This window comes from Crocodylus porosus, unplaced genomic scaffold, assembly GCF_001723895.1.
Source record: "Crocodylus porosus isolate Cpor-Errol unplaced genomic scaffold, CroPor_comp1, whole genome shotgun sequence".
NCBI classification, from domain to species: domain Eukaryota; kingdom Metazoa; phylum Chordata; order Crocodylia; family Crocodylidae; genus Crocodylus; species Crocodylus porosus.
The window spans coordinates 10,979,498-10,990,322 of record NW_017728886.1 but is presented as its reverse complement, the minus strand read 5'-3'; the positions used below and the strand labels follow the sequence as shown (position 1 = coordinate 10,990,322).

Genomic DNA, 10,825 nt, shown 5'->3' with positions numbered 1-10,825 from the left:
AAGGGGAAGTTCTATTGATACAGTTATTTTGAAATTCTGCTTCATCTGTTCTGGGCAGTATACCCCTGTAAGTGGGTCTTTAAGTAACTTTGGCTGTGTAACAAGTCAAGTTGGAAGCTTATTTCTCAGTACTAGACTTAATGTTGAAGTACATAATACTGGTCTAAGCTATGCTGCTTACAGAATACTACAACTTAAATCAGTTCTGCCTTGGGCATTTTGAATGTCTGTATCTAGCTAATAATTTGTTTTGGAATGTGAAAATATTTTTCATTAGCATAAGGTATAAAAAAATCAGAAGGGAGGAGCAGAAAATATATGCTATGTACATCTGATGGACTCTCTGGCCAGTGCAAGTTTGTTCCGTATAGTGGGTATGTCTACACGTGCAGTGGACTATGCAGTTGTTACAGCACAGTCATTTAGTACTTACTTAACCAAATGCTAAATGATTGCTTAGCAACCAGTGTTACTGCGCAGTCCTGTCGCTGCATGGTTATTTTTAGATGCTGCTGCGCAGTAGCAAAGGGTTTGTGCCTGGCAACACTATGGCGCCGTAGTGTCTCATACAGACATGCCCAATGATCACTGTTTTCTAGGGCTATCTCATTCCATGTTGAAACAGCGCAAAAAATTGTTCCTCTCCTGTGAAACTATTGTACATCTATCTGTGTGACCCTGTGCAGTTTTTGTTAGGTAGGAACATTTCCTTACTTCATTTAAAACCACATCAGTACAGTATTCCTAAATTCTTCTCACCGTAGTTAAAGAAAAAGCACATGTATGTTTTAAGTAAGCTGCTGGAAAAACACAAGGTAACAATGCACGATTTATGAATAGTATTTAGATATTTACTGTATTAATCCCATCAAGTATGGCAATTGAAATACTGAAGGTTTTATTCACTAATTATAAAATACACCTGACAATTTATCATAAATGACATTTGGAGGTAAATGAATAACAAAACCATGTTCTAAAACCTGCGTCCTCTGTTGCTTGTTCAAACATCAAATCTTTTTGCTTTATCAGCTGCTTTTGAAAGTGCTAATCTTTATTACAGCTCCTTCAAGTGTTTTGTAATATTGTTAAGATAAAATTTTATTCAGTCAATAGCAGTAGTTTGGGTGCAGAGAAAAGAAGAAATAACTGCAAACTGAACTAAATTATGTAATTCTTCCTATATCTGATGAGATTAACGTGAATATAGGTATCCTAATGATGATATAGAGATAGTTGTTGTTTATTGACCAACACTCTTTATGACAGTGCTACTTATTTAACAGACTACAATCTAAGAAACTTTACGCTATAAGCAGATCGACATTGTGTAAAGTATTAAGTCCTTAGCAAGTGAATCAAAATGAATTTAACATCTATTCTACTGAAATTTTAATTCAATTTCTTACTAAATCATATAGATTATGGAAATTCTGTTATGGTGAGACATATAATCCAAGTCGTCTTGCAGCTTCTGAGATCCTGGGTGTTTTTTTCTGAGGAAAAGGGTAAAAGGTTAGCTTGTTGGAAGCTGGCATACATTTTGTGGATGAAATCTGTTGATCTGTCCAAATTGCTGAAGTGACTGACTTCAGAGGAGAATTCTGGCTGATGTCTGAAATGGAGCCACTATTCTCACCAGCGGGACTGCTTAACGCACTTGAATTTTCCAGTTCATCAGGTAATTTTGTGGCTTGTTCATTCATTGTTTGTGATTTTTCACATGGCAGTGTGATATTTTCGTTCAGAGTCAGTATCTCATTGTCAAAGCTACATGGTTTGTTCTTGCAGTGTGGAAGATCACATGGAGCTCTCTGGCAACCAGCTTGCACTAGTCGATGGATTCCTAAGTGGGTACGCCATGCTGAATTGTCTTCTATGTTGCCATTGCAAGTCAACTCCAGGCTGACGTTTCTGACAGGAAGGCATTCTTTAAATGCTTTTGTTTTCCTTATTTTCTTATTAATTAGAACCGCATTGACCAGTGATTCTTCATGAACAGAATCATTCTCACCTGTGAAGAAAATATATATATACACATTATGACTGTGGCAAAAATTAAAGATCCAGTTTCTATGGTATAAATTCAAGCAGAGAGTTTTTGAAGGGCCAGTGGGTCTGTGGTGCTTGTTCTGCCTATTAGGAGTGCAAGTTCTGTTTTTGTCTGGGTGAAGGGGGATGATGCTTCTTATTCACCTATACAGTGCTGAATGCATAGATGTTGCTCCCTAGGTCAGTCAGATAATAAATGTGACGAACAAAATACTATAATGAGCTATAGTCTGTATCAGTGGTAGGCAAAACGGTGGGTCCAGCCAGTGGCTGGACTCCATTTCCCAGCAGCCCCTGCCTGCATGGCTGGGGCCAGTTTCCATGAAGACCCCAGCAGCAGCTGTGCTGTGATAATGCAAGGCTGGAGTTTCCATGGATACTGGCCCCAGCAGTGCTGGCAGGGTGTGCTGCAGGGCAGGGAGCTGTTCTGGAGCTGCTGGGATTTTGTAGTGGTGACAGTACGGTTTGGAGCAAGGGCAGAGATGCAGTCTGCATGCTCCAGGTAGGGACACGCAGGCTGCAGATTGCTGCTCTGTCCTGGCGCTGTCACTGCTGCAAGGAGCCAGGGCAGAGCTGTGTTTTGCTGCCTGCACACCTCGGCCTGAAGCATGCAGGCTGCAGATCGTGGCTCTGCCCTGGTTCCAGACCATGGTATCACCGTTGCAAGATCCCAGTGGCTCTGTAGCAGCTCCCTACCCTGCTGTGCACTCTGCCAGTGCTGCTGGGGCCAATCTCCATAGAAACGCCAGCCTTGCAGGACAGCTGCTGCTGGGGTCTCCATGGAAACTGGATCCAGCCATGTGGGCAGGGGCTGCTGGGAGTCCACTGCCAGCTGGATCTGGACTGTGGGCTGGACTTTGCTTGCCCCTGGTCTGTATAAACAGAGTTTGCCAGCTGACTTTCACAGATGAGAAAAAATTATTGGGAAGCATGGGTTCTTTTCATATGAGTATAGTCACTGTTATCCCAGAAATGTAGATACTCTGTCTCTTCAGTGATTTTTGATGTACTTTATTCACAGATTAGAAATATAGTGTGTATGCATCTCATTGCCTTTTACTAGATGGGATCAGATTTTTGTTAGTGCAAAACAAGATTTATTTTAACCTAACACACAGTATAGTAATGGTGATACCTAACACATAGGAAAACTTTAAGCTGGACAAGGCAGATATAGGTTAAATGTGCAGTATATTATCTAATCGAGGCAGATAGATGCTCAGCTTGGAATTCCCCTGCCATAGGCAATTTAAGGCAAAATGTTGGCCACTTAGGGTTGCTTAAGTACCCACCTGTGCTTTCATTCTGTTCCCTCACCCAAAGGGGGTGAGAGATGCAAATGCCTTCTGTAGTTGCCTCATTAAGAAGTTTGCTTATATTAAAACAGAAATGTACTAAGAAGAAAACATCACAACATATAATTGTAGCCTTGAGTAATGAGATGGCTGGAGCCAGTTTCTACCCTGACTGAACTCTCAGTGCCTCCACTGAACATAATTAGATTTTACAGAAGATCGGGTCGGTGTAGAATTTGATAGTGTCTTAATTCGTGGGAGACAACCTGATCTGTGGGTCTGTACAGGGGTTGAGTTTTTGTATTTGTGCCTTGTGAATATTAGTATTGCCGTTTTCTTTTTGTGAGATTTATAGCTAATCTTTGATTATTATTAAATGTTTGTAATTAAGCATTATTAAATATTTGTAAAGCACTATGTAAATATGATAAATTATTAATGTACAAGATGTAAGGTAAATATTACTACTAAGTTAAAGGCAGCTTTAGTATTTGCAGTCGTAGAATTATTAAAGACCTTTGTACTTTTAAAATGACTGGAAGCTGAGCCCTTACACTTAAAACATTTACCTGCAGAGACACCTGTTGAAGTTTGGAGTCTGAGGAATATTAAAACACATACTAGGGATAGAAAACTACTGACTATATTTAAAAATAAACTAGTTATTTATGTGGATCACAGGGTGTTCAACCTTTCAGCCTAGGATTTAAAATCAAACTGTTGTTGCCTGGAGTGAATAGGACTCTGCCTTTAACATTTTAGTAATTGTTTTTTCTCTGGTGCAGTGGTCTTTAAATAAAAACAGAAGTGTCGGATCCACTTGTTTGACTGAAACTGTCAAACAGTAACAAAATCTGTTTCTTCCAAGACACTTATAAAAGTTCTCTCTAAGGATGAGAGAACATGTAAAGTACTGTTGCTTTGAAAGTTGATGTGCGGTGTTAGTTTAACTCAGTTAGGCTCTACAAGAGGTAATGTGTATAGAATTCACAGGTGACCTTTTAAGAGAAGTCTGAAGGCTATACATACACAATGGGCTACATCTGCAGTATATTACATAACTCTCCCGCACTCCAAGGTAAGTCTTTTATTTATGTTGGTTAATCTCCTGACACTGCATTGAACTCTGTTGTTAAGGTATTACTTACACTGGCCTCATTGCAATCATGTTATATTACTTGTCCTTTTTAACTTGCACTTTTAAATAAAGGGCTGTTACTGCAAAGTCTTTATATTTTTCAAGGTTTCCAAGGAGCATGTGTTGTTTGACTTTCACAATAGCCTTAGAAACTATGAAGAAGCTCTCTGCAGGCAGGGTCTTTTTAATTGCTGTACACAGCTATATACTTTGAGTGTCCTTCCCAGTCTAGTTCCCAGAACAACAATCACTTTTCATTTCCAAGCCTATCATACACAATGAATTCACTGCCTTATTTTTCTCAAGTGGAGATTTTCAAAGCCTGCTTCCTTCCTTGTCTTCTCAAATATCAGGAAGAGACTTAAGTGTGACCACGTCTGTTCTTAGTAGGGACAGAAGAAAACTATGTTCCCAAGTGCCTTCCCGAATTATTAAGCCTTCAGCCTAAAACCCAGGGGAACAGGTGCATCTTGTGTTTAAAGGTTCCCAAATTGTCGACTCTTGCAAGCAGAGGTTGGAAGCAGATGACACCCCTCTTCCAGTTCAACCAGGGGCCATGAGAAAAAGTATTCTGGTATCATGGTAGGAGCAGCAGTTTTTCATATAGCCAGAACCCAAATAGTTTGTTTATTGGTCAAAACAAAGACGTTAGGCTGGGATTTTCAAAGGACTCTAAGGGTAAAAGTCACATAGCTTCAGCTGAATTCCATTGGGAGTTGGATACCTGACACCATTTGGCTCCTTTGAAAATCTCGGGTGCCTTAAACTTCATGTGGAAACAGTTTGTTAGCCATGGAGATCGGTGACTACGTATATAATTTGCAATTAGGACAGAACACCTCATAAATTAGTTCTCTCCTTTTGTACCAGTTGCAGTTTCCTGATAGGCTGAAGATAAAACTCTGTAAGGCTCTCAGCCTTTTTACACTGGAGGCATCCGTGCCACCACATTTAAAAAAACCCTGCTTGAAGAGAGGCTAAAAAGGAGGAGGAGGAGTAGACAGGAAAGAGCCTGTGCTGCAGCGAGTGAGGAGAGGAGGAGCAGCTGGAAGAGAAGAGCCTGGATCACTTCACTGAAGCCTGTGCTTATCTCCCCTCTCCCTGATGTGGGGAGAATCGGGACTGTATGAGAGGGGCATTGCAGTATCCTACCCTAGAGGTAGTAAGGCAGACTACCTGTAGCCAAGGCCACATCTGAAAAAGAACGTAGCCTTCCGGCCAAGCCCAAAAAAAAGAAGCGATGCTTGGAAATTACTGCTACCTGAGAACCCAGAAGCAATTGGATGTGCAGTAGCCTCTTCCCCTTGCACACCTTAAAAACGTGGAATCAAATCCTCAGTTCTGGTCAGGCCCGTGTAGCTACTTCAGATAAGAACATTAACCTCTCTGAGAGTCTCATACATTTGCCAAATGAGAAAGTTTGGTGGAACAAATTGTATATTGATCTCTCTGCTTGTACATCATCTCATAGCCTGCTAACTGATAGAGGAAAGGTTTTTTGGCGATAATCCTTTATTGGACCCACTATATAGTTGGGAGAGATGTTAGGCTGTGGGGCACAAAGTGCCCTTCCTCAACTCTAGGAGAGAAGAAGGTACAGTCTCAGAAATACCAGGTAAAAAATGGCTGAGATTAACACTGTATGTAAATAAAAGCAGTCACTTAGAGCAGCATTTCTCAACTCATGGGTCATGACCTAAAAGTGCAAGAATATATGAAAGGGTTGCAAACAAACTTTAAAAATGGATTCTCCTTTACAGGAGAAAGCATGGGCAACCATGGTTTTCCCCTTGTAAGCTGGCAGAGCTCCAGCCTGCAAAGGGCTGCTTAGGGCCCCCCATGTCCCTCACATACCCTTCCCTGCCCCACAGCTTGGGGGGTGGGGAACAGCAGGTCAGGAGTGAGGGGCAGTGGGTTGGAACTGGCCATCAATGTTTACAAATGTGTCCTGGGACAACAAAGGTTGAGAACCACAGACTTGGAGGATGAAGGAGGGCTGCAACCCCCTGACGGGCATTTGGGCAGTCCTGAGCATAGTGGTTAGGGGACTCAGCTGGGAGTCCTGGGTTCCAGACTTTCTGGATTATTTTTGGTTTTTATTCATTGAATGACTTTCTAATATAAAAGGCATAAACATTCCCAAGGAGAGGGACCATAATCCTATTCCCAAGTGTGTTGGCCTAACACTGGACACCAGGCTAGACTGAGGATCTCTTGTTGGCTCTTCTGGCTCCTGCGCAGGGGCCCAGCTTCAAGAGGTGGGGTAGGTAGCTTGGTGCATTCTCCTCAGAGCTAGGAGATGTGAGCTTGAGCCTCTGCAGGCTAAGGCATGCCTAGAACCTGGGTCTCCTATTGCCTGCTCAAATGCTATAGCTATGAAGCTACGGGAAAGGAGAACACTCCACCTCTCTCCTCTGTGACTTTGAATGAAAGTCAATGTGGCTGTTGCACTTGGTACTTAACTCAGTGCAGCTAGGTGTGTTTGGGTGTGCTCTATATGAACGTCCTGGGTTGCGCCTCTCTGGGGTCTCAGGTGAAGTTTAGGCATTACTCTTTCCTGAACTTGAATTGCAGTTGAGTTTAGGTGGGGTAAGTGCTGACTTGCTCAGGTTGGGGCACTTCTCTGTGTGTGGCAGCCTATGCTTAGGCACTTAAGGAACAATGCATTCCCAAGTGGAGACTGCCCAATGGATTTGGAGCTGCTGGAGTGGTGGTATTCTGCATCACTTTTTGTGTCTTAAATTCTGTATTCATCCTAAAGCTCTTTAGGTGCCTAGTTTATCAGTCTGGATCTAGCTCTCACTCTGAGTGCCCTGCCCAAATTTCAACTCAAGTAATTGCTTTCCTTTTATCCAAAGTCTCTTCGGAATTTCATCTGGATGTAAAGCTCTTTTGTACTTCCTTTGCTTTGTATTGTTTCTGTAGCCCATGAAACAGGTGACGTGTTTCATGCCAGAGCTGGCTGTATTTTAGTATATGATGAAGGTATCGGTCTGTATGCATACCATTTTCCTTTTCACGTGGGTTTACAACTTAGAATTGTATTTCAGGGCCTTTGAGTGAAAGGAGATCTAAAACGGCATTTATTACCTGTCATATAATTAATTTTTTCAGTAGTTTTATAGTCAGCTAAAATCCAGAACAGTGGGAAAAATGCATAGAAAATGTGAAGAATGAAATAGGCTCAATTCTTTTCAGCCCCCACCCCTGAAATATGCACAAAATTATTTTAGATTTAAGCCAGTGGTGAGATCAGCTATGAGATCTTTTTGAGGGTGCCACGTAATATTAGTGTTGTTAGGTGAGCAAACATGTACATGTGATTCACAAGAGAAACCCAGATTTCAAACAGGAATCCATAGTTTCAAAACCATTCTCTGTTGTAGTTTTTCTGAGTTCTTTACAACAGAAGAATTGCTCTATTATGTTTTCATAGTCACAAAATGAACGAAAATTAAAAGCTGACATTTTCTTAAGGGTGCCTGAGCCTATTCAGGGGTGCTTTGAATCTAGAAAGGTTGAAAAGCACTGATTTAAGCACAAAGCTGGGAATTCTAAATGTATCAAATGCATTTCACTCATGCCTGAAATAAATAACAAACTCTTAAATGCAGATTAATTCTGTTCAAATGGCAATTAATTGTTTCATAAGGAAACTTCATCAAATAATTGTTGACTTCAGTGGCTCTTCAGATCAACTTAGAAAGTAACTGTGAGCATAATATGTCATTTATAAGCATATTATAACAACAATTTAAGATATTTATGACACCAAAACCTATCAGGTGTGGCAGCTGGATGTCGCATGTCTTCTGTTCATCTGTGGGCATATATTCCAAATCATATACAGGGAAGACACCTTGAACAGGCAACTCTGAAAGCAGCATGATAAAGTCATCCACATTGATTCCCAGTTTAATTAGCATTTAACAAAAGCCTGATTTCAGATAGACACTTGATTTTTGTTCCTGCTTTGGGTAGTCTTTTAGATCAAATTGCTTTAAATAAACACAGTAAAAAAAACAAAGTGCAAGGTACAGTATTGTTTAACCATATGGCAAACACTTGAGAAAGCAAAGATGTAATAGAACAGTTCTGTTTCAGACGTTGCTGACAAGAAACACAAAATAGCCAGTATCTAAGAAAACTAAAATCTATATCCTGTCAGGAATGGTACTTAACTGACTTCAAACCTTGTCTCAAAATATGAATCTGCTGCAAACAAAAACTGTACATTGTTCTGTTACCTCCCTTCTAAGTTTTTAGCCTTTAGACTAATTCTCAACAAATGAATGAAGAAATGAAGGATACGTTAGTGACATGAAGACAATCTATCCATTTTGTACTTTTCTTAAGAGCTGTGCTAGGAGTACAGAAGTATCACAGGTTAGTCAAGACTTACAGCAGGTTCCTTTATTTCTATGTTTATAAAGCTTAGTCTAAGAATCTGAGGCATACCTGTTTTAAATATAATAATGTGTGTCTGCAGCTTTTGCTTCTGTTTTATACAGTCATACTGCTCCTCAAGTATGCTTACATCCATCTTGGTTGGCTGCCCGTCACAGTCTGAAGCCTGTTGCACTGAGGTGTGAGTCACTGTGAAAATACTGCTCATGTATTTGTAAGCCTTCACCATCCATTCCCACAAGGAAGACAAAGTCAAGCAGAAGCAAGGCATCCCTTTCATTATGTTTGCAAAGAAGAAAATCAAGTTTGTAACATCTGAAATAACCCTGATTCAAGCAGTAACTTTTTCATAAAGCACCCCTCTTCCCTGCCTGGTGTGCTTAGTGTTGTAGATTGCCACTGACTTGTTTTCAGTGACATTCAGTGTGTCCTGAACTTGTGAATACAGTTTTAATAACAATAACTGTGCAGTTAGATTTAGTGTTGACTTAAGGTTGAGCATATGAACATTTGCCAAAAAACACAGTGAAATACAAAACCTCATTGAACACAGCCAAGCGCACAAAGGGCTGGATAGTACTGGTTTATGCAGCAATGTTAATTTTTAAAGGCATATTATCATATTGATCTACCAAGACTGTGAATCCGTTTGTGAAATTACCCCTTCAAGATTCTTCTCATGTATTTACCACTTCATCCCTTTCTCCCAGTCTCACTGGCAGTGCTCATTAAAGAACTTTTAAAAAGCAGAAAAGATTAAAAGTAGAAAAGAAATAAATAAGAAATGAAGAAATAAAAATGAAAGAAAAAGACGTGAACAAATCTGTACACCTCAGCCTCCTCTGAGAATTTGTGCACCTGGGTTAGTGTAGAGTGATGTACCCATGATAGTCCAGAAATCGTGCTCCTGGGTTTGCATTATTGCAAAGAATCAGTGTAGATAAAGTATAGATAGAACTGGGAATACTAACAGTGGGGATTATGGGGTCCAGTTCTGACTCCTCCTTGTTTGATCTCTTCTGCCTTTCAGTTCTGTATCTGTAAAATGGAGGAAATTATACAGTGGATTCCTCTTATTGCAATCCCAGCTCTCCACCTGCTGCTGCCCACTGTGGGTTCGCGTGTGGGGGGTGAAGCCAGCTCCCCGGTGTGGTGCGCACTCCTGGAGGGGAGGGGGGGACCTGCATGCCTCAGATCTGTGCATGGGGTAGGGGTAAGGGTGGGGGTAGGTGCGGGCAATGAGGGCAGCAGCAACTCAGGGTTGTGCCTCTCAAAGCTACTGTACAAAAAGTGGGTGCATTGCCAGGGAGCCTGGCCCCCACCCTCTGCCCCCCCAGACAAGCTGCCCGCAGTCCTGTCCCACTCCCCACTGGGGCCCCAGCCCTGCCCAGCTCCCTCCCTGCGGGGGCTCAATTCCTGCCCCCTAATTACCTGTTGGAGCTGCTCTCCAGCTGCCTGGGGCCATGTGCATATACATGAACATGGCACCCAGTGCCTGACCACCTTCCCGCTCCCTCCCAGCCCTTGCAGGGACTGGAACTCTGCTGACCTGCGGAGGGCTCCTCACAAAACTGCAAAATCCCCAGACTTCTCCAGTAAAATGATTAAAAAACCCAAAAACTGTGATTCTGATATGAGCGATTTTTTCAAAGGACCTTGAGATCTGTGGATGAAAGGCATTAGCAATGTGATACAGGGCTGTTATGGGGCATCTGTTATGCTAAATTACATCTCCTTTGTATTCTTGTATTTTTAGAGGCAATAATAATTTCTTAGTCCCCTCTGCTAAGTTTTACAAAACGAAAAAAGTGGATTTCTGAAGGACAAAGTCGGAGTGTCAGATGTCGAAGGGGAGTGGTTGCTCCTTAAGGAGACGATCCTCCATGCCCAAAGGGAGGTAATCCCAACAAGGGTCAAAGGGAGCAGGAGGGCA

At 41.6% G+C, this 10,825-nt stretch overlaps 1 protein-coding gene across 1 annotated transcript; it reads right to left on the bottom strand.

The window, feature by feature from the left end:
- Positions 1-875: 875 nt before the first annotated feature.
- LOC109306700 lies at positions 876-9,580 on the bottom strand. The gene is given in 3 exon segments (XM_019530237.1): positions 876-1,498; positions 1,500-2,014; positions 8,944-9,580. Coding segments are annotated over 3 exon segments (834 nt in total). The 5' UTR covers positions 9,173-9,580; the 3' UTR covers positions 876-1,408.
- Between the last annotated feature and the right edge of the window lie 1,245 nt (positions 9,581-10,825).